Source organism: Xiphophorus maculatus, chromosome 22, assembly GCF_002775205.1.
Source record: "Xiphophorus maculatus strain JP 163 A chromosome 22, X_maculatus-5.0-male, whole genome shotgun sequence".
Classification (NCBI taxonomy): Eukaryota; Metazoa; Chordata; class Actinopteri; order Cyprinodontiformes; family Poeciliidae; genus Xiphophorus; species Xiphophorus maculatus.
In genome coordinates, this window is record NC_036464.1 from 16,218,998 (window position 1) to 16,242,088 (window position 23,091).

The 23,091-nt window shown below is 37.2% G+C and overlaps 2 protein-coding genes across 2 annotated transcripts; one reads left to right on the forward strand and one right to left on the reverse strand.

Annotated features, from left to right (window-relative positions):
- Positions 1 to 278: 278 nt before the first annotated feature.
- On the reverse strand, positions 279 to 9,685 carry gtpbp2 (GTP binding protein 2). The gene is made up of 12 exons (XM_005809548.3): positions 9,223 to 9,685; positions 8,237 to 8,263; positions 7,670 to 7,854; positions 6,979 to 7,087; positions 6,671 to 6,868; positions 6,376 to 6,550; positions 4,416 to 4,635; positions 4,139 to 4,274; positions 3,974 to 4,032; positions 3,716 to 3,887; positions 3,372 to 3,536; positions 279 to 2,708 (listed from the first exon to the last, which is right to left on the reverse strand). The coding sequence occupies exons 1-12, from the start codon at positions 9,421 to 9,423 to the stop codon at positions 2,523 to 2,525; spliced, it is 1,833 nt and encodes a 610-aa protein (XP_005809605.3). The 5' UTR covers positions 9,424 to 9,685; the 3' UTR covers positions 279 to 2,522.
- A 1,337-nt stretch (positions 9,686 to 11,022) lies between these two features.
- On the forward strand, positions 11,023 to 12,565 carry otor (otoraplin). The gene is made up of 4 exons (XM_005809540.3): positions 11,023 to 11,502; positions 11,627 to 11,766; positions 11,946 to 12,056; positions 12,143 to 12,565. Exons 1-4 carry the CDS (start codon positions 11,388 to 11,390, stop codon positions 12,164 to 12,166), a joined length of 390 nt encoding a protein of 129 aa, XP_005809597.1. The 5' UTR covers positions 11,023 to 11,387; the 3' UTR covers positions 12,167 to 12,565.
- The last annotated feature ends 10,526 nt before the right edge of the window (positions 12,566 to 23,091 follow it).

Genomic DNA, 23,091 nt, shown 5'->3' on the forward strand with positions numbered 1-23,091 from the left:
GTAAATATGTGCAACTCAATTAATACCTTTACAGGAAACCCCAAAATAATACATTCAAATTTATGTTTGTAGTGTAAAAAAGTGGAAAATGGTCAAGTGGGGAGATGTTTTTCAAGTCACTCAAAGTACAGCTCCTGAGGAATTTTATCAAAAAGTTGCCTGCAATTCACATTTCCAATAACTCGTAGATTTATAAAAGACATAAACAAAGCTTATGGTGTGTGATGACAACTGAAAAGGAGAAAACTATAGTTCTAATTAAAGAAAAAAAAAACACATTCAGGAGGTAATATAGGTTTTATTTATGAACACAAAACAAATTGGATCTGTACATAAAAATTGCATTTCACCCATATAATTATCAAAATATTTTAAACTTGATTAAAACAGATCTTGTACTTGATTTTAAAAGAGAAAACAAATGTGCCATATTAGAAACGATTAAAAACAGTAAAATCTCAAACTACTTAGAAATCTAAAATATCCAACTGTAATGCATTAAAACATACTAATACTCTTTATTAAATGCTATAAATGATTTGGTTGAACTTTATAATCACATGTTCTCGACTTTGCAGGTAAATTGTACATTAACAACGTGGGTGCTACGGAACAAAAACGCAAGTAGAAATATCAGAACCTGTTTCTAGCAGTAGCACCAACCAAAGCGTGTTTGTCCCTCAGCTGTAAAACGTTGGGATGTGATGGAAGGCTACTCTGGCAGTAGCTCCACTAGGCACTGTGTTTGAATCCCTTCCAAGCATGTGACATCAGTAACTTAAGAGATGACATCAAGTACCTCAAATATCGTTGCTTTGAAAGAAAGTTGCATCAGAAGCCATTTTCACACACTAATAAACAAAACACAAATCTTTGGGAAAAAAATATATTATTCTCTGGCTTTCCTCAAAATCACCAACTCTCAAAACAGCAACAGAAACCTCAGAGTGGCTCTGTGAAAAGGGAACGCCGTCACTAATATGCTGCCCTGAGTAACTAAGGCACTTGTGATAGCTGGGAGGATTCTAACAATCTCGCCATACTACTGTGAGGCATTACTTGTGAATAAAAAACAGATTCCAACAGGTGTGACAGGAAAACCTTTGCAATCTTGACAGACTGACACGTAACCTCAACAAGGTTTATACATAAACTCCCATTTACATTCTCCAAATGCCCTCTTCAGCAGCACCAACAGCATTCTGCTTCACTCTAATAAGCTGTGCCCGACACTCACAAATGCGTCTTTTATCCTTAAATAAGTCCACCAGAAGGATATGGTGCGAGTAGAAAGTAGTGGGAAAAAGAAATTGGTTGTTTGTAGATGTTTAGACCGAGTGTCTACAGAAAGTGTGCCTGTCATGCTTTCGAAAAACAGTTTTAGCTGTCGACTTTCCTCCAACCCTGAATGCTTTTTTCCCCCACCCGCCAGGTCAACATGCCATTGCTGGTGATTCAGATCCATTTGACTGTTTGTCCAGCGTAGCACATGACTTTTAAAGTATGCAAATTTTGTACTATGCAAATGCAAAGTTTGCTGGGTTTACTGTCTTTTTGTAAACTCTGATATAGAAATGGTGAAGCAAAGGCAACAATTTAAAAAATAATGCTAATCTCAACTGTGATACGTTTGAGTTTTAAACTCTTTAAAGTGTTTCCTTTGACTGAATTTTTTTATTTATTTAACATTCTTCTCTCGATTTGCAATGATCGTTAAATGACACCTGAAATGATAACTTTAAATGACTAATTTAAAGTTACTCCATCTCCCATTGCACAGGTTATAGATTGTATGTTAGAGTCGGCAGTGTGAAGCTATATTTGCAGTCTAAATACAATTTACGAAAAAGCTGAATTCTCATGGCAATTTGAGTGAATAAAACGCTTTACATATACTTAAATACTAAGATCCTTGGTTTATCAGGCACTGTGCTCGTAGCAGATCAGATTCTGTTGCTCACTGATAATGATGACTTATTTCACAAGAGTGATGCCATTTACACCATGTCAAAATATCTCATTCTTTGCAAAACAGAAAAATTGTTCTTCCACAGAGAAACCATCGCTGGCAGTGCTCAGTGCAGATCAGTGTGTGTGTGTGTGTGTGTGTGTGTGTGAGGAGTGCATTTAGGAGTCCAGTTTATTAGCAGCTCTTCAACACCGATGTAAAATGATTCGATTGATTTTTTTTTTCCCCTTAAAATTGAGACGTTTCAGTGGGATGTGATGTTTCAGTGCCAAGAATTGCAACTAATTTAAACCTGAAAACCGGGACGGGAATTAAAATATCAGTACTGTCAAAGTCTAAAGAAGATAAAACAAGCAAGAGGAGGTAAGGAGGGTTTGGAGGAAACAATAACAAAAGTTGGCAAAAACAACAAGATCCGGCAGCAGATGTTTACTTTGCTAGCAGAGGTCCAAAAGGCCTTTGAGAGGTGTGATGCAGTCCGTAAAGCACCTTGGGTTTTGTTTTTAGGGCTGGGACGGAGTTTTCAAAGCTGCGATGGTCTAAACAAAAAACTTCAGGCTTTCTCATCCTGCCCTTGAAAATGTTGGTAGTGATAGGAAATGGGTTGCAAGTTGGTGACATGACCAATACCTTTGGTCACGCCCTCCCTGAAGAGCATCTTAGCCCCCACCTTCAAATATTCAGGGTGTTTGATGAACTTGAAGAGAACCACTGCTTTTTCGCCTGTTCTCAGCTCCTCCTGTAGCATAGCAGTATAGTAGGAAGAAGTAATGAAAGCAAAGAGCATTATTAACAGAGGCAATTGGTCATTACAGTATACATTGATAGATTTTTTTCTCCTATGGATAAATAAGAGTCAAAAAAGAAGTCAAAGAAACCATTTTCATTACCCCCCGTCCTTTTTTTTACAATTTATAATAATACTTTATCAGTACAAACATGTATTATTTACATATTATGAATTTATTTACATTTGATGCACAACTCAGCTCCACACCTTCGTCCCTCCTGGATTACTATATAAAATATTATTTTTTGCCAACTTTTACCATAATCGCCTCTTCCTCCACCATGCATTTTCCAACATTTCTTTTGTTTTGTGAAATTTCTGCAAAATTGCTTATATTTGTGCTTTGCCTTACTAATGTGATTCCACAAATCAAACCCACAAAAGTTGATATAAACAAATTATATGTAGAAAAGGGTTTTTAAAATTGAGTTGACCTCAAATTTGACCCCCCTACTCTGTCAGTTAACGTTTGTTGAATGTTTCCTGGAAGTAAACGGTTTCTTCTTCCTTTGAAGATAATGTTAGCTGTTTTATATTTAACCAGATGTCATAATTTTAGTGAATTGATTGCTTTTTAAACACTTCTCAAAATAGCTTAGTGGATTAACTAACCTTGCCATAAACAGCTTCCACTGTGGCGGTCTGTCTCACATTTCCAATGTGCACAGTAACCTGGAAGCCTTTGTGGAAGGTCTTGGCATGAAAAAGCAGGACAATCTCAGCCTCAAACATCCAGCAGATAGTAGGATCCATCTCTGGGCTCACCATTACCATACCCTGTCAGTGGCAAATCAGAATAATCTTCAAAAATACCATTGTGTTTATTGAGGCGACTGACACAAATCTATGTAAACTAACTAAATGATGTATTTTTACAGTACAAAGTACAGAAAAATCAAACACGAAAGATGCCTTTCAAACAAATCGCACAATAGAAACCATATTTAGGGTCCCACCTTGCGTAATAGTGAGCGGTCGAAGTTTCCCAGAGCAAGCGTTGCAGCCTGGCCCGCCCTGAGTACCCTGCACGCCGAGCGGTTTCTTTGGATGCTGCCAACGGTCAGCTTGTGGAACTGGCCCAACTCTGTGGGTCCTACTACAAGATGATCCCCCTCGCGACATATTCCACTGAACGACCAGACACGAAAAATAGGGTTAAGGTATTGTCCTCGGGACATTTTGCTTACTTTAAACAAGCATCTTCCCAGACTGACCTGTACAGAGTGCCTCCTACCACTGTCCCCACTTCTGGAACTGTGTAGATCTCATCCACCTGAAGAGAAGCCCACAGTCATGAATCAAATCAAATATATATGCACCAGAGGGAGTGTGTGTATCGCAGCCAGCTGGTTACACATTTGCAACAACGTTGGACTTACTTGAAACTCTGTGAGCTGTTGCATAAGCTCTTCCTGCTCTTTGCTGTTGCTGAGAGGAGGGATGATGTTGAAGAAGACCTTGAGCATGTCTAAGCTTTCACCAGTCACACTGGATAAGGTGAAGATGGGGGTGATGCTGCCAAGGACAAGACAAACATCAAAGTTGATTCCTATTTTCCAACATCCATTGTAGTTATTAGCATGAGCTACAGATGAAACGCAGATGTGACAGCAAAGGAGAACAAATCAAATAGGGTTTGTGCCTCTGGAGTCACACCTGGGCGACTGGGCGAACTGCTGTGCTGCTGTGACTGCGTCGTCGGTGCTGCCAACAACCATGGGCACTTTGTTGCAGCCTGGCTGTTTCAGGACCCGCTCTAGCTGCCGCACCGTGCGCTCCACAGTGGCTCGGGTGCAGAGGTCTACTTTGCTGATAACAATGAAGATGGGGACCTTCAAGGCCATGGCAAGACCCAGATGTTCTCTTGTCGTACCGGCTGAAACATAATGAGGAGAAGCGGGACACGGTAGTTAAGTAGTAGTTTGTTTTTCACTACCTTCGGCTAGTTAAGGTGCTCTTCTGTTTAGCAAACAAGCAGAAATTGAGTGAGGGCATCTGTAAGGTTAGGAAGAATTTCCTTTCCTGTCCAAAATATCTAATTACCCAGAAAAAAAAGTTTAAATTCCTATATGTAAAGTAACTTCTAACTAAGATGGCAGTGGTTCGTCAATGATGGCGAGTTGTGTTTATTTATAAACAAAGTTGAAACCTGTACCAACGTCATATACGCAGCAAGGTATTTCACGGGTCTGATATCGCTCCAGACTTGACCCATGATACCAAAACACTCCAGAGTGCTGATACAAGCCAACAGCCACTTAAAATACCCAGATCTCTTGTCAGTTCTGCAGCAGTGAATCCATTTGTAGTACATGCTGGGCAAACACAGACAGTTATTTATTCCTCAATTCAATTCTGACTGCAGCTAATATTTATAAGCAAAACAAGTAAATCATTCCTGAAAGTAAAGATGATTACTCGCCTTTGACTTTCAGGCTTGCCACCCACGACCCAATGTGATCCCCAATGCTTTACAAGGATCCATTACTCTGTTTCATAATTAAAGCTGGAGCTCATGTCCTGTCCCATCTACGGCGTAGTTAAGATGGTGTTCGTTCTTGACCTCATTTTAGCCGGAGTTTCCCGTTTCAGAGCAGACTTAAAGACAACAGCTACAGTGCAACAATTTAGAAAAGTGCACTGCATGTAAATATGGTTAAATGATAAGGAATGCACATAAATGTGACTGAGTTGCTATAACCAACAACACTGGACAGTTGATTGGATGTAGGTATTAAATTTACATCCAGAGCAAATAAAAAGAGAAAACCAACTCACTTAAATCCAGCAGGAGTTGAACCCTAACCGTTTCACTCGGATGCTCAGCTCTTAAATATGATCTCTGCTATTTGCAATAGGAACACTCTGCAGGTGTACCAACAACTTCATGTGATTTTTACCTTTGAATTCTGCTTCTGTAACTGGATAAACAGAGTGTCAGTGAAATCTGCTTACGGCAATCTCACCTGGATCTGCATTTCTAGCAAAATTCACGCCTTCAACTAAACAGGGATACTGTGCCAGCTTCCCTGTATGTGTAATTAGCATGCCAGCTCAGGTTACACAGTGCTTCTTTCCTGGATGCATACTTCTTGCTCCAAGCCTAATTGCTTAGCAAAAGTTTAACAATATACTGATACATAATTTGCAGATATTGATGCTGTGCTAAAGTTTTATGGACATCGGATTATTTTATGGCTTCTAAAGCTGACTCTGTATTTTTTTTTCTTCTTCTTTTATCGGTTTGTTTGCAGGAGCCCGATTTGGAGTCAGACCAGACACATAACTATGTTCTGTGTGTCAAATAGCTTTTTTTAAAATGGATGCTGCTGGAGATATTTTGGGACCAGCAAAGATGTGGAGGGTGGAAGCAGAGATGGGTGTTGGAAGGTGGATATGTTATGTAAGCTCAGATCCTACATATCTGCAGTGTCATACGTAACAACTCTGTATGTGCGAGTCGAGTTATTTTTAACTGCGTCACAGAAATATGTGTTAACCATGTAGCAGAGCTACTCCTTACTTGTGTTACCCGAAACAAGTCCTGCAAGCTCAGCGTACATTTATAAATGTACAAGAATCAAATGATTGTAAAGTTTAGTGAACACAAACGTACCAATGCCAGTGTTTGCGCTAACGACCAGCATAGCAAAGTCTGGACAGTAGCTGGTGAGGCCAAAAATGGTGGTTTTCAGGTACTTGTGGTGACCAGCCAGATCTATGAACGTGATCATTTTAGAGGCACTCTCACAGATCTCCTCTGCAGTGCGAGACTCGCTGTAATTTACAACCTAGGAAAAAGCAAAGGGAGATATGATTATATTTCATGATTCTGCAGCCTATTATATTTTGGTTTGATCAGCGAGCCAAAGTAGACATTAATAATACCCTTGACATTGGTCGTTTCTCACCTCTCCTTTGCTGTTGAAGCCGAGGATCTCAAAGCTGATGCTTGATGTGCGCCCAGTCTGGATTTCATGCAGGTGCCTGAAGAGGTTGAGTCTCGCTCTTCCCCGACCGTTGTCCAGCTCGCCTTGTGTTAAAACACCCAACAGAGTGGACTTACCAGAGTCCACGTTACCCAGGACTGCCACTCGTAGGTCTAAGAACTACAGAGGAGGAAGAGCAAGGAATACAAGTTAAAAAGAAACGGTCAGATAATAATACAATGAACAAAAAGTTGATAAAAACAGAATACATTTCTAGAAGCTGAACTAACCTGCTGATCATCGGGCACCTTTCGTATGAGAACTTCAGCAATCTTCCGAGGAATATCAGAGTCGTATTCTACCTCTCGTTCTCTAAGAACTGCAATGTCAGCTCCCACTCTATTAAAAACAGTTGTAGAAAAAAAAACTATAGAATTTAAATTCTATCAAATTGTATCATAAGAATATTACATATATTTTATTCTGGAAAGCAAAATTTTGTTTGTGTTAAGGGCAGCAGAGGATTAAATGACGCACTCATCATTCCAAGTACCGACTGTACAGTCCTGCGGGGATAAAATTACAATCTGGATACGCTTCAATGGATCAGCTGTAGCCTCCGTAAGTCTACGTGCCCAAATATAAAGTAAGCAGGCTATACTAATATACTAAATGTTCAGATTATTATCATAGCACATTACATGGACGCATTTCAAGGTGTAAATGCAAGGAAACACTAGGCTATGAAAGAGTGAATAAGATAGTATGGAGAGATCCTTCTTACACCTCGTCCACTTCCAACCATAAATACAAGATCTTGCTGAAAATGAATGCTTTATGGACTGACATTCAATATTTAACATTCACACGATGCCCCAGTAAACAAGTTTAGGGCCAAAGGTTGCACAACAGCATATTATTGCCTGTCTGGTTATGCAAGCACAATAAAAGCACAGAATAAAACAGGCATCCAGGACTCACTTCTCGGCCAGCCTATGGAGTGTTTTCAGCGATGCCCTCATGTCCTCCTCTGACAGTCCCACCAGCATGCCATTGTCCTCGACACCTATTTGATAGACGGCTTCGCCCCGACCCTCCTGCAGTCGCCATTTCATTTGTGTTGCCAGGTGCTCAAAGCGGTTTTGTGTGGGGTTCACCAGCTTTAGCTAAAAATGACAAGAGCTTTAGAAATTATTGCTGGACTTAAAGCCAATCTGTAAAAGTTCGCAAATCGAACGAGCTGTTGAACATTAGTAACAGACAAACTAATATATGAAACTTAGGTTTAGTGTAGGACTAGAGCAAATGTTGAGTTACTAAAAATAATCCTGCTAATCCACTTGGCTGTTGTGTTTCCACACAGAGGCTGCACCTATGATTCTTCTGAAATATTTCTCTGTTAGACTTCTAGCTACGTGATTATGAAACAACAAAAAACAAGTACTGCTAATTACATGGCTGACGTACATCAGTCATTTTTGAAGTATTCAGTGACCGGCTGCGGTTTCTTTAAAGAAAACCAAAACATAAAACAAGGTTCTTGCTTACCTTGTATTCTATGTTTCCCTCTTCAGCCTGAGAGATAGGATAGTCAAACAAAGAGAGACAGAAGAGGAACAAATGCTGTCAAACAGAGAATTGCAACATTTGTTCAAAGATAAAGAGAAAACCAAACTGACTGAGCAGTAAACGCCGGGCTGTGAATAGTCTGGCAATGACTGCTAAACCATAGCTGCCCTTATTATACATGTCTCTTCTATACCACTAGAAGCTATTGTTTAAAACCAATGGTAATTAAAGTCAAGTGCAATTACTTTATGGGACAAACAATTTATAATTACTGCAATACAGCTGGTTATATTCAGAGGATCTGAAGCTGAAGCCAATAAAATAGGTGTTAAAAAAGAAAGGGAGATGGGCGCAAATACAGATTAATTTAAAGTGCAACCTGTTTGCCAATAACTTTTAGTAATGCCTAGAAGTTTAAGACAGGTCCCCCTGTGTTTATTAACTCCGTGTTACTACACAGAGATACCTCAATATTCATTAGTTGTTTTTAATTTGTTTCAATAAAGTCACTGGGAGCTGTACGAGTTGAGGTATTTGTCCCAACGAGTGAATGTCGGTCAAGCTGTGACCGCCTCCATTATTTACAAACACAGCTGTTGCTCTGCTAGGCTAGCTAGCCCACTGCTAGAATAAATAGTAATAATAAAAAAGATGATACAACCATTAATTGTACAACACAACTCTATTATATAATAAACAATGAGTGAAAATTTGGGTCACTTTGACCCAACACAGACCGCTCACATGTTCTCTTTAGTTCACTACGTGTCACCAGTTTCAGATAGAAAAGTTAGCCACACAGGAAATAACAGAAAACATTCGCGTTTCTATGCAGTGGAAGCCAGAAGGCATACAGTATATTTCCTGTTTGTTCCTTGTTTTTCTAAACTTCTTTTGTGTTTCTCGTATGACTTCATTTCGACTCGTTTAATTAATTGTACTTTATGGATTAACATCAGCCTTACCTCTGGGGGTAGATATGGGGTGTTATTGCTCGGTTTGAAGTTGCGAGGAAATCGCGTTCTTGCTTTCTTGCTCTTTGCACCAGCCTTTTTCGAGACAACCCCGTTGCCATTTCCTGGCTTGTGGTTAGACGCGGATCCCTGAGATCCACCGGAGCTGTGCCCGCTTGCTGACCCAAATAACTCCGATACCCGCGCATCCATCGGCTTCTTTAGGACCGAGCTTGCTAGCTTACCTCAGCCTGTCTGAATATGCTGCTGTAATATGGAGAAAAAAAGCATCTAGGCCAGGTATGTGTGCGCCTAGATTTTAATAAGGTCACACTTCTGATTATCGATTACATTCTCCACAATATTAGCAAAGTCTCGGCTTCCCCCAAAATCTTCAAATCGAACAATAACACTACCTCCAACCCTGAAGGGCTGTATCGTTTTAAGTTTTCAGCTACCTACGTCACAATACGAAAAGCGCTTAGGTGCGCTTGATATAATACACCGTAAAGCGCGTGTGAGCGGTTCGTTTTGTTTCGGCTTCCACCGCACTTTATGAAGGTTAAACTCCGCCCGGCTAACTGGAAAGATTCACAAAACATTCTCAGATAGGGAAACCGTGTTGCGAGGCTTTGCATCAGACGAAACCGGAAAGTATCTTTTGTTTACAAAAGATTATGAAAGTTACAAATGATTTTTTTTTTTTTTTTTACCAATAAATGGTAAAGAGATGGCAAATGGCAAACCACATTAGTGACCATAGCAAAAAGTAAATTTGAAAACGCTGTACATTATGCCTCATTTTTTAATTTGTGCTTTATAAGGGTATGATGACATGGTAATATGTTATGAATTTTTAAAATGCTTTACTTATGTAAATAAAAAATGACTATTTCTCACTTGAAGAATAAAGAATAAGAACAATTTATATTTAAAGTATGCAAATAGTATTATGTTTATAGGATTATTTGAATTAAACTCCCCTTTTGAGTGTCAAAACTATTGAGCAATACTTTTGTTCTAAAGCAGTGTCTTTGTGTGAGGAGCAGCTCAGGTCCTATATATCTGAAACTGATCCATAGTAGACACGGTGTTGTTGAGGATGACTGGGGAGGAAGTGAGGTGGGTGTTCTTTGAATGTCCACCTCATCTCCACTGTATAATGAGAGGCATCAGGTTTATAAGACAAGCAAAAATTCACAATGACAGGTGAGCTAAGGTCACTGCTAGGACTGTCACGGTCAGATTATTCAGTGACCCAACCCTCGTAGGAAGTCTTGACTCGTCTCCCCTGGTCGCTTCTATATCCATTAATTCCCTGAAACTAAAGCAAACCTACATGTCAGAGTCAAGAGAAAGAATTTCAGAGATGATGACATTTGACCAAATGACAGGTTGTGTTAATGACTCGTGCTGCCTTACAGGATGAGTCACTAATGTGGAAGCCAGTCATATTTTGAAAACGACCTTTGGATTTCAGAGAGGAGTGTTTATGGCTATAATGTGAAAGTCTAGGAGGTGGAATTTCATGGTAATTCTGAGTGTTTTAATTTACACTCTCAGATAACAATTGATAGGTAAAACAACAAAAGTTTTTCATGGCTATATTAGTCAGAAGTTGTAGGAGAGCCAACAATGTAATAATATTCAAATAACTAAAGCTGTAAAAAGTAAAAGCATTGCACTATATGAGAAATTTGCCACCAATTTTTATGTTCATTATATGATAGTTACTGTTTACACAGTATAGTAAGTTATATCTGGTTGTTTGCTCTTTTGATGTGTTTAAATTTAATATAATGTGTGGTATCGATGATCATGTGTCTTTCCTGTTGTTTACAGATTGATGGTTTCATTTTTTTAAATATTGTTTTACTGTATATATTGTGTACATTGATATTTATTAAAAGTAGTTTGTTTTTAACTGCCACTCCTTGTTAGTGCAGAATGTATGAAATTTGAGAGAGGGCCAGCCCACTCCCTTGAGTGAGATGAATTCTGGCATTTTGTGAAACTCAATTCTGATTGGTCACAAATCCTGTGATGTCGGGGCTCAACCCATTCCATCTTGACTGAGAGAAGTGTTTGGAGATTTCTAAGTCTTTTTTTTTCTGTAGCTTTCCCAAGCTCTGCATTCCAACTAAAAGCTTCTCTGTAGCTGTTCCCTTTCGCCCACCATGAGTTGTCCCTTGGTAAGCTTGCTCCTTGTTGGACTGCTTCACCAGACCACGATGGCAGTCCGAATGGACAAACTAGCAGATCGCAAGATGTGCGGAGATGCAGAATGTTCATGTAAGTCAGAATATTACTTGCAGAGCTGTTAAATATATAGAATTGTAATAATGAAACTACACTTAAATCAATAATCAAATGACACATAGTTTATGTAAGTTATGTTTTGTCTTTGCTTCATAAGATGTTCTTTCAATGGCCACAGCTGTGGATGACTTCATAGCTCCTGACTGCAGATTCATCAACATTAAAAAGGGTCAGATGGTTTATGTGTATTCTAAACTCATACCACCAGATGGCGCTGGAGTATTCTGGTATGGAAGTGTAGGTGCATATTTATTGAAATCCACATATTAGAAAGCTACACAATTAAATCCTCTTGTCGCCAAAGATATTATAACTATTTAGTTATTTTTGTTTCAGTTTAAATGTACAAGTGTTTTACTGTACAGTAAAATATTTGTTACTGTACATTTAGACTACAACGTTGTGTTTTCTGCCAGGTGTACAGTGAGCGGTATGTGGACCAGATGGGTAGAACGGGATATTTCCCTGCAACTGTGGTGAAAGAGACCAGGACGTTTACAGACAACACAGTTTGGAAGCAGACCACTGTGAGTGTCTGTCTTTCATTTAAATATTTTCTGTTTGTTTTTGTGAATAAATAGTGCCTTTAACCTAATATTTTGTGTCATTTTAGGATATGGACTTCTATTGTGATTAGTGGACAAGAGACTGAATATTTTTTAGTTTCCCTTTCATTATCCTGTTTTTTTTTTATAAAGAGCATTCATCTCTGTCAAATTCATACATCATGTATAAAAATAATGTGATGCATTGCGTTTAGGAAGACAATTTCAGATTCTTCTCTCTTTGTAACACTTCTTTCTACCTTTGCTGTTTACATAAAATTTTAAGTTCAAGTGATTTTTTTAAATAAGAAAAAATATATGTAACTTCAAATGAAAAACAATAAAGGAACAGATTTCTTTTCTGTGATGGGAATTGGGTAATTTTCTATTTCTGTCAGAGTGTAGATATATTATAAAATTCAAAATGCCATAATTAGCATTAGCCATAATTAGTAGTCTTCATTCTGAATAAATCAGATTCTTTTCTTTTACATGAGATGTGTGTTGATAATTATACAACCTTGCTATGTATCCACATGTGAATGTTAAAGTTTATAGTTATACAGTACAAAGATGTCATGATTGTTGTGGACAACAAAGGAAACGCCCCAAATCCTAGCACAGACAATCAGAGAGACACAAATGTTAACTCAAAAACTAAACCTAATAATAAGCGTATAGACATTTGTTACAAACAGTTATTTTGATACATAGGAGAACTACACACAGGCAACAACTGGAGCAAAATGGCAAAGAAAATTAAAGACTGGCAGATGGGAGATTCAGAAAACAGAAAATAAAGTAATAATATTAATTTATTCATGACATTGTTAATCCATATCCAACATTACTTCAGTTTGTTGACAAGAATTCATCGGTTTGTTAGAAGTCATTAATGACTAAGCAGCATCCATCACCTGAAAGGGAGAAAGAGGATACCACAACTACTACCATGACAAATCTACCAAGACATGACAATCTACCTAAATGAACAGGCTGTGGAAAGAGCATTAATCAGAGAAGCAGTCAAGAGTCCCATGATGAGTCTTGAGGGGCTGCAGAGATCCAAACAAGAGGTATAATCAGGGAACAGAACACCTGCTGCTTCTCCGCTCTACATATCTAGTCTAAAATTGGTAAGAAGAAAATCCGTTTTAAGCCAAAATCACAAATTGTTATTATGTCATAAAATGTTGGTGACATGACAAACCTAGGGAAGAAGGTGCTCTGAGTCTGAACCTTTTGGGCTACAAGCAACTGATATTCATCTAGGAAATTATGTTCAAAGACGTTTTCCTTTTAGTCTGATTGAAACTGAGCTATTTTGCAAATAAGATTTTGTGAAAACTTTTGATTTATGTATGTGCAAAGCTCACAAAGATATACCCAAAAGAGAGACCAACTGCTATAATAGCAGTGTAAGGTGGTGCAACAAAGCATTGACTTAATGTGATGAAATACATATTTATGTCACATTTTTAAAATATATTTGTTTAAAGAAAAGAAACAAAAACTAGTAGAATTTGCCTTCCATGCCCCAACTATGCTCCCATTTGTGTTTTTGAATAAAGTATAGCCAGAATTAATTAAATTGAAGCATCTGTTTTTACAGTGATGAAATGTAGAAAAGTTCAGAGAGGAAGGAATACCTTCAGAAGGCACTGTAACACAAACTGTATACTGGAAATAAAACAGCATCCCTGCAGAAATATTTAAAAGCTGCTTCTCATTTTGTGACTAATTTTATTTTCCTTTAAAACATTTTGTATGATTTTTTAAAAAATGTCAGAAGGTTTTAAGATGTATAATTATCCTTTTCCCAAGATAATTGCTTATCAACTTGCTTGAGTGTACACATGAACCAGTCTACCCACACATGCGGCTCAAAGACAATCATCCTGATTAAACACAGCCTGACTAATGTTGCTGTTCAGGTTGTTCCCGAATAATGATTAAATCTCTCTTTTTATTGGTATCTCATTTTTGCATGTAACAGCACCAAGCCAAGTATGATCCTGAGTATAAAACATTAATAAAACCTCCCTTAGCTGCATCTCTTAGTGGGTGTTAAAAAGACAATCTTGTTTCTATGTCATATCACAAAACTTTATGTGACAACTGCTTATTCTCCTTAGTTTCTACCAGCGTGGCTTCAGGCACTCTTGGAAGTGACAGCTTATAGGTTTAGGAAACAGGGCTGTCACATGCAGTATCGACCTTCTCCTGTTCCCTTTCTGTTGAAATCAATAAACTGCATTAAACGTCCTCCCACAAAATGTCACTCTGCAGAAACACACCTGAGGCATGCATGTCTATGGAATATGCGGTAAAAACAAAACAAAACAAAAAAAAAAACAAGGTAACAAAAACAGCATACCTCACCATGCAAGACTTTTGAAACAAATTGGGATCATTAAACAGTATTCAAAGAAAAGTGACTGCTTCGAGTCGTCCAAAAGAGGTAGAAAGCTCAGCATCTTTTCCGCTGATTGCAAATTGAGGTTGAGCGTGTATGTGTGTGTGGGGGGAGTCTCTTCATGAAAAACAGACACATCACAGTAAGTTAAGTCAATCTTTCAGGAGACAGCTGTAGCTTTTGGCTGTTGCCATCATTATGGGCAGGGGTACTGTGACACAGGAGATTGATGCATGTCCACGCTCATAAGTGTATGTGTGTGGATTTACTGTGTGAGCTCAAAGGAGCAGCTGCAACACACAAGCTATGGTGGATTTTGCCCTTTCTCTTCCTTTCCATCCAGTGTCACACTCACACCCACAACTCTACTGCCAGCAGCAGAGACCTGCCAGTCTGCAGCATTTCAGAGGGAAATGTTAGGCAAACGAAACATCAGTCCTTTGCTTCATAATCCCAAAATCTCTTTCCGTTTATGATAATTAACAGAGGATCATTTCACAAACAAATAAAATACTCCAGGGAACTGAAAAAAACCCCCACTCTGTCTAGGTTGATTTTGAAACAACATCACCTATCTCAAATTTAACTGTGAATCTATCTGAATTAAAGGGAATGAAAGGAAGATCATTTAAAGTGCAAACATCTTGTGAATCTCCCCAGACAGAGGATGAATCAGGATAAGTATTTTTTTTTTGTTTGAAGCAGCTCATTTCTTTTAATGAGCAAACAAGCAGCATTGTTTCCCTGAGAAAGAGAGAGAGAGAGAGAGAAAAAAAAAACATATTTACTCAGGACAATGACAGAGCTTATTTGCTTTTCTGAAATGTGATGGAAGAGTTTCTATTTTGTGCACCTATTCTTGACTTTCAACGAAACTGGTTTTGTCTTCAAGGTGCCTTAACAATGGAATTTGTCAGCTCAAATTATTCTCATGAATGTCAAGAAATGCCAGCTCTCTGCCCGTGTGATTTAATCAGTCAATCAGTCAGCATAAATCTGCTGCTGAAGCTTGATGTGGGCTGGCACCTTTTAACCTGATTGATGGTGTCAACTCTTCAAAATGTATTTGTCAATCTAAATTTGCTCTAAAGGTGTGGGCCCAAGAAAAAAGCATGTTAAATTACCTTGCAAATGAATCTACGATCTTGAATGTATTCAGTGTATATTTGAAATGTGGGAGGAAAATGATTTATGTTTTCTTTCTTTTCTGCAAATAAAAATCTGGTAAGTGTGGCATGTATTTGAATTTATCTCCATTACATAATAGTAAGGTGGACCAATAGTAAGTACATTTACTCTCCATACAAAGCTGCAAAGCTCTTTTAGTACATCTATGTAAAGTTTGCAAATCTATAGAATTATTTTTCTTCCTTCTTTGCAAAAATGCTCAAGCTTATTCAAATTGCAAAGCATTCGTAGACATCGATGTTTTTTACTACATGTGTGAAGCTGATATTGGATTGATTCATTCGTTTTTTTTGTTCCACATCTGATCACTATTTAAAGCAAGGCAAATCAAGGCAGGGCAACTTTATACAGCACGTTTCAGCCAGAGACAATTCAAAGTGCTTGTACAAAATTTAAAAACAACATACAAGAAGATAAAAAAACAGATCATTATTAAATATATTTTCCAGTATCCATGTGGATAAAATGTTGACTACAATATATAAATGACTTCTACTAATAACTTATATTGCCATTAATTATTAGTTTTTACTTTGGTTAACTACCTGTTTGAGTTGTGATGCTTTTGCTCTGAAGTTCCGGTAGTCGCGTAACAAAATGTGAGAGAAAGGTCAGAGAACTGCGCATACTTTGTCAAGCACCGTATGTGCACTGTTGTCATATTTAAGTGACAGGTGTTGGCGTAGCTTGAACAAGTTCATTTTCTATCAGTATCTTTCTATCACTGGTGTTTTCTCTCTGTGTCTGTATTTTATCTCTGACTCATATAATTGCTTAAGTAAATGTAATTTTCCCATTTTCTCAGTCACACAACCACACAAGCTTTTATTTCTTGTGAGCTCAGCCGTCCAAACAGATCAGTATTGCCCCATTCAGCATTTGACTGAACTTCCCATACTGTTGTATAGAAGATGTTTTAGATCCTTCAACCGTTACAAAATGTAAAGGATGTACACACCTTTGAAGTTGAAATAGGTCCACACAACCTGCATTAAATCCTTCTAGATAAATGATGTAGCAGAAACAAAATTGCTGTGGGAACAATGTGGATAATTTACAGACAGACTGGATATCGACAACCTTTTTTAACTGCCACTAATGTTTCTGTCACACTTGAATAAACCCGTTCCTCTCCTAGAACTGTGTTCTCACCTTCTCAATCAGAAAAAAAAACAAAACAAAACAATTCTTCGCTCCTTTTGTTTTTCCAGTCACCATGGTAACACAAAGATTCAGGCTGAGGTTGGGGTGGGCATTTGTCAAACAACAGGTCCTGTGTAAGGCGGCCTTCAGCTACAAGCCAAAAGAAAATTAATTTAGAAAGTTTTAGCATGCCTATTCAGGTCTTTTAAATTAGACATTTTTTTGGTTTTCAAAAGAAATCATCCAGTCCCCAGTGAATAATAATGAGGTCTATGTTGTTTGGTTTTAAAATGCCCTATGTAGTCTATTCAATTGAATATTTTGTTGATTAACTTTTTTTTATCCAAATTGTCAAAATAAAATGTAGGCACTACATAGTCTTGTTTCGCTAGTCCATTGCAGGATTTGAATTGAATTGAATTCAGTTAATTTATATAGTACTTTGTGACAGAAAATGTCATCTTAAGGTACCTAAGCAAATAAGCGATCCTATTTATATGCAGTGTTTTACACAATCCATATCTGAATGTTAGCGTCTAACACCCCCACTGCATTATACACTGATGTAGCCACTAACTCAGCCAGGTTTATCTTGCAAATGAGAATTGAGCATGACCTGCTAACAGCATATTAAGCTTCCCTAATTACTTGAAGAAGTCATGGTGATTTTATGTTTGTCTATCAAAGTAGCCTATGGTTGCTACAGTAATAAGATGTGCTATGCATGGTTAACCTTGCTGCACGCTTCCTACATCGTTTATTTTCCAACATTATGCAAATATGTTCAATGCTCAAATCTAAGTAAGTTTTTTTTGTTTTTTTTAATTCCAACCCAAATCTGATACACTTGAAATAATTGAACAAAAAGTACCCAAAGCAATGTTGTTTAAAAGTGATGGCTCAAAGTTTGTGTTCTTTCTAACAAAGTCATTGTCAGTCACTCATAGGTTTTGTGGCTTTTTCTCTTTTCCAACATAAATTTAACTTATTTTTTGCAAACACAGATTTCTAATGCGTACATATTTACTAAACATGTGACTAAACATGTTTAACATTTCACAAAAGCAGAAAAAATATTGTAATTGAAACTTACGTTTATGCTCCTTTTGACAAACATCTGATGAAAGTCATACTTCTTTTCACGAACATTGTAACCCAGTATTACTCCCTTTACTTCCATTTAGAGTATTCGTATAGCACAGTTTATACTTTCTAGGAAAGCTTACAATGGAAAACTTCTAAATTGTGTCGTCAAATGTAAATCCTGGGGCTCTTTTTCCACTAAGGCTGGTGAGCTATGAATAGACAGAGTGTTTGTCATGACAACCAATTACCCATTACAAAAGCAACAAGGCTAAGTAAGGCAATTAAGTGGTGAAATAAAACTGTGTTGCAGTGCATTGCTGCCTGCAAATGCATGTGTGAGGACAGTAAAATATATTTTCATATAGTTTAAGCAAATATTTATGCTGTGCATATTTTCTGTGCTTTCCTAACAACCTAAACCACAATGATGCATACCATAATAGTCTTCTGCTTTTCTGTTGTGTAATTTGTTTTTTTAACATAATTTTTCACCCACACGCATTATTTGATGGGTTCATTTGTTAAGCGAGTAATTCAATTAAAGGGGGAAAAAGCATTACATGGATAACAAGTGGGAGGAATGGGCTTCAGTAGCTTTTAGATAAGGGGCTGTTCACACAAAAAAAGGAGCTAAGAATAACAAAATCCTCCCAGTGACCAGATATTGAATACATATTTAGCTTTTAAACTTCGTAGTTCTGCCATCACTGTGGATTGATGTGACATTTGATCTTCAAACTTGATAGTTCCCGTTTTAAATAATAAACTTTAATGTGTGGTGTTGGCATGCTGTGAAAACCTGCAGTGTATTTATTAGTTTTAGTCATGTTTCTTCTTTTGCTTAATGTCAAATTGTCGCATTTAGAACAGCAGAAGGCTCTTCATCCAAACGCTATTAGTCCTCAGCTGGCAAGTTATGTACAGTACATTACAAACCGAGGAAATGTGTTTTCACCACATCAACATGTTTCTCAATAGCTAGGCCGAATTGTTGTAGCCAGATTTGTTATAAAATGCAACACTTATTTCTTGTATTAATCAAATGTATTACACTGCTTTATTGTTGGACTCATTTGTTTTAATTTCTTAGCGTGTGTACTATTACTTAGGTTGTTTCCAGTAACTAATGCGAACTTTAATAAGACCATAAGAAGCATGTTACCAGGAAAAAGACAAACAAACAAAAAAAAAACATTGATATGTTTATTACTTATTTTTCCTGCTGTATATTGCCATGTCCATACTTTTACGGCATTTTAAATACTTTTATGGGCCCAAAAAGTATCAGAGGAAAAAGCGTCATAACCCAGGTCAATCCTGTTGTTTAAAACCATCTGCCATTAAGTATTTCCTGGTTGGCAGGATATCCTAGAGAGGTAGCAAGCGGTTTAAAGACAAACGGAGTTTGTTAAGCCTAATGGTCCTTGTATTGATTGCACGGGCTATCCTGACAAATCGTACAGTCGTACAAGAGCAGAATGCCCAATGAGATGCTCATTCAGGAGATCTAAATGCATTTGAGCCTGCACTTTTATTGACCCTTGCAGAGCAGCCTGTGCAAGGTTTATTGCACACTCTGCTTCGCAACCAGTTTTTATAATGACATGATGGATGTTTGGTGAAGAGGGAAACAGTGTTCATCATTCACAGCAACACATGACTGGTAATAACAGAGGTGAACTGCTTCTGCATTTCTCAATATTATATTCTGGTTTGCAGGATTGGACAATAAAAACAATCAAACTTTATTAAAACCTCTTACTTTTACTATATTACTAGCTTGAGTATGTGTCGCTGTACTGGGTAAATGCATCAGCATAGAACAAAAAGTCCTCTTCAATTAACACATCATAAGACTTTACAGTATATCACTTGGACAAGGGCGTAAAAAAATGGATAACTTGGATGCTTTTAAGACAACATGGTTACTGATCTACAGAAGGAAACTGTGACCTTCACTAATCACTTGGTGGATTAACTGAGGCTGCATCTCATGTCTTTGCTAAGAGCCTGAGCAGAAGTGATGATCTCCATGTTTCCATGAGAGTCACTGCTGCAGCTTACATGTACTTACATATTAACAACATAGAAAAAATGGTTGTCTAAATCTATACCCATTATAATATTCATGACACCTTGAGATGATTTTTTTACTTGACACAGTATCTTTGTGTAGTCATTAAGAATGCTTTTCCAGATTCATAGAAATGTTGACGGCAAATCTTTAAATACCCCTTTCAAAGAAATTCTCCTGTATTAGTCATTGTTTCTAGGGTATTTGTTTGAAAAACTAAAGGTTAATAACAGAACTTTGAACATTAAAACATGTAAAGGATGTCAAATTGGCCTTACTTCTTTGGAAATTGCCATGTTTACCCTGTATGGCCCCCAAAAATAGGCGTTGTTTACTTTCCTAATGGACTATGAAATTGTATAGTATTGTACTAGAGAGAAGCTTGGAAACCTCTGGTATACTATTACCATTATCACTAATGTGCTTTTAAAATGGAAAGAACATCAGAGCCCACTCACAAAGAGACTGATGCGTATGCTGCTTGTGTGATACAACCTCTTTGTCATCACATCCCTCCAAGGTCATTTGGTCTGCAGTGACATAGACATAGACATGACCAATTAGTCTCAAAAAGGCCCACTTCAAGTGGTGATCAACAGATTCATGCATTTTTAAATGTATTTTAAGTAGCCCAATTTGTTTTCTTTTATGGGTTGATATTTATTCTTTAGTAATGACAGAAAACATTTATATTTCTAGTAGGGCTTGATTTTCATGTTTTATTCTTTGCTTATTTACAGTTTTGGGCAAACATTGATACACAATCAGGAGTGTAAATGTAATAATAAATTTGGGCTTTAAAGAGTTTATTTTGGTGATTTAAATCATCTTAGAACCAAAACCTTGGGGGGAAAAAAAGGAAACTCAGATTTTAATGTATTGTTGATATTTGTCTAATCTACACAGGTAAAGATATAAACAGATGCTCATATACTGTTGATATATACACTTGAAAAAAGATACGAAGCCTCTTTTTGACTGATATTAAATCATGGTAAACTTGGCCAATTGTGGGTCAATCAGGAGTATTATGCTAGCTAAAATGCTGGAATACCAAGAGACATGATGTTTTGTTGTTGAATTATTTATTTTTTCTTTTAAGTTGGAGGCTTGTATAAGAGTATTATGCATTAAAATATTTTGAGAAAGCTATGTTTTTATGTGAATTAGACAAAATACATGATGAATGAAAAACTTTGCACCAATTTCTTGTTTAAGAAAAAGCATAATACATTACATAAGTTCTTTTTTATATGCTGAAAAATTAGAGGTCTTTTTCCATGAAGAAAATTCTGAGTATCACATCTGACGGGAATTGATGCATGTCAGATCAGCGGTGTTTCTTGCCCTGCTCACAAAGCAAATTAAATAAAATAGAAAATTTGGCAATGCTATGGAAAACTGAGGAACAAATTCTGCTCAGACATATTAATTTGAAGAAAATTAAATTTCAGGTAATGGTTTTTTTTTTTCATCAAAATTCTGAACAGGAAATGGGTTTGAGCTGTTTGCCTTTGGCAGTTTGGAGGCTTTCAGCATGATATCCTGCTGATGGCCATTAACCACTATATTCATGAGATTAAAAGCATTTCTGAATTCATGATGGGCACCATGGCTTGTCTCAGTGCTTAAAATTGCTCAAAAGCAAAGAAAACCCCCCAGAAATGTTGTAAATACCATTGTGACAGTGTACACTGGTTAATTTCTAATTGGAAACCAGACATTTTAACTGTACAGTAGCAGCAGAAACATCATTGTAGTTTGGTTTGAAATATTGCATCATTGTGGGAATTCAAATACATTTGGAGTGAATTAGCTGTGAGATGCCAAAAGTATGATGAGATCAAAATGTTTCTTTACTTTTCAAATGAGTTTATTTGGAAGAATGGCATTTATTGAACTAAGCATTCATTTAAACATGTGTAGTTTAAACATTTAAAAAGCCTCAAAGAGGTCAAAACTACTTTATTTTGTATTTAAGCAGAAGTTATGTTGCTACAGTAGAATGGCTACGTTCTTGAAGTTGAACCTTTCCACAGTTTTCTAAGTTCACAGCAAAATAAGAACACTGAAGTGGTGTAGCAATCAGTTAGTGGATGGCACACAAGATAAAATCATACTGCAATTCATTCAGTAAATCAGACTGAAAAATGTGCCACCACAGGTCAATGTTTTCTGAGATTTATTCAATTTATTGAAGCTGTGATTGAGAGCATTTCTTTATAAGTGATTCTCTCTCTATATTGCTTTATTTTGGCTCTCCAAGTAAAAAAGGTCCTGCCTCGATCTAAAAGCATCATGGTAGAATTAATAGAAAATTTGAAATACTAGACACTGTAGTGATGTACCAGTTGATGCTGTTTCTTTTACCTTCTAGCAGATGGTGCCGGTTTAGTGGCTATCATATAAATTTGCTAGATACTTCACTGGTCCCTACTGGACTGATAATATTTTTTCATGCAAGAATTTAAGAGAGGATAGACTGCAAAATGTATTTTATTTACCTGTTCTATGTCTAGATATTCCTATTTTCTTTCATGGTGCTGCTCTCTTTTGAATGTATTGTTGCAGAAAGTGCCTCCACTGTATGTGGTGGTAGCTCAGTAAGTGGTGTGTACAGTATGTTGAGTGTAGGTGAGTGAGATGTGTGGCAGCCGTCCTCCGGTCAGAAGGGGGGCGCTGTGAGGAAGGAAAGGTTAACAGTATGTTACTCCCTCCTAACCCCACACTGAAATGACACCAGGATTAAATGTTGAGAAAGAAAGTTAGGAGAGTTATTGTACAGTAAATACACACACATTCCTTTTTGTGGAGGCTTAACAGGCACGTTCAAACGTAAAATTACCAGACTTACTTACATATGGATGGCTTGAAAATATTAACTTAAATACTATATAGTTGGCCAGTTCCTGTAAACACAAATATGTCTACAGGGCATAATAAAAAAATATTATACCCTGGAGTATCAAAAGGTAAGGCATGTGTGTCAATATAATGGAACATAAATAAGCAAAAGCATTTTAATGAGCTGAAATTTAAGGCTAGATTTGATGAATTACTCCACAAACCCCCACCTCAAAATACAGTATTATATATGTAAGGGTTGATAA

What these genes read in the sequence shown, in the direction of transcription:
- gtpbp2 (XM_005809548.3), bottom strand. Translation starts at nt 9,423, where the DNA reads ATGGATGCGCGGGTATCGGAGTTATTTGGGTCAGCAAGCGGGCACAGC. An exon ending in AGGTGCCCGATGATCAGCAG is followed by an intron (nt 6,869 to 6,978) that starts GTTAGTTCAGCT and finishes CCTCCTCTGTAG; the next exon opens with TTCTTAGACCTACGAGTGGC. An exon ending in AACAGCTCACAGAGTTTCAA is followed by an intron (nt 4,033 to 4,138) that starts GTAAGTCCAACG and finishes GCTTCTCTTCAG; the next exon opens with GTGGATGAGATCTACACAGT.
- otor (XM_005809540.3), top strand. Translation starts at nt 11,388, where the DNA reads ATGAGTTGTCCCTTGGTAAGCTTGCTCCTTGTTGGACTGCTTCACCAG. An exon ending in GAGTATTCTGGTATGGAAGT is followed by an intron (nt 11,767 to 11,945) that starts GTAGGTGCATAT and finishes GTTTTCTGCCAG; the next exon opens with GTGTACAGTGAGCGGTATGT. An exon ending in CAGTTTGGAAGCAGACCACT is followed by an intron (nt 12,057 to 12,142) that starts GTGAGTGTCTGT and finishes GTGTCATTTTAG; the next exon opens with GATATGGACTTCTATTGTGA.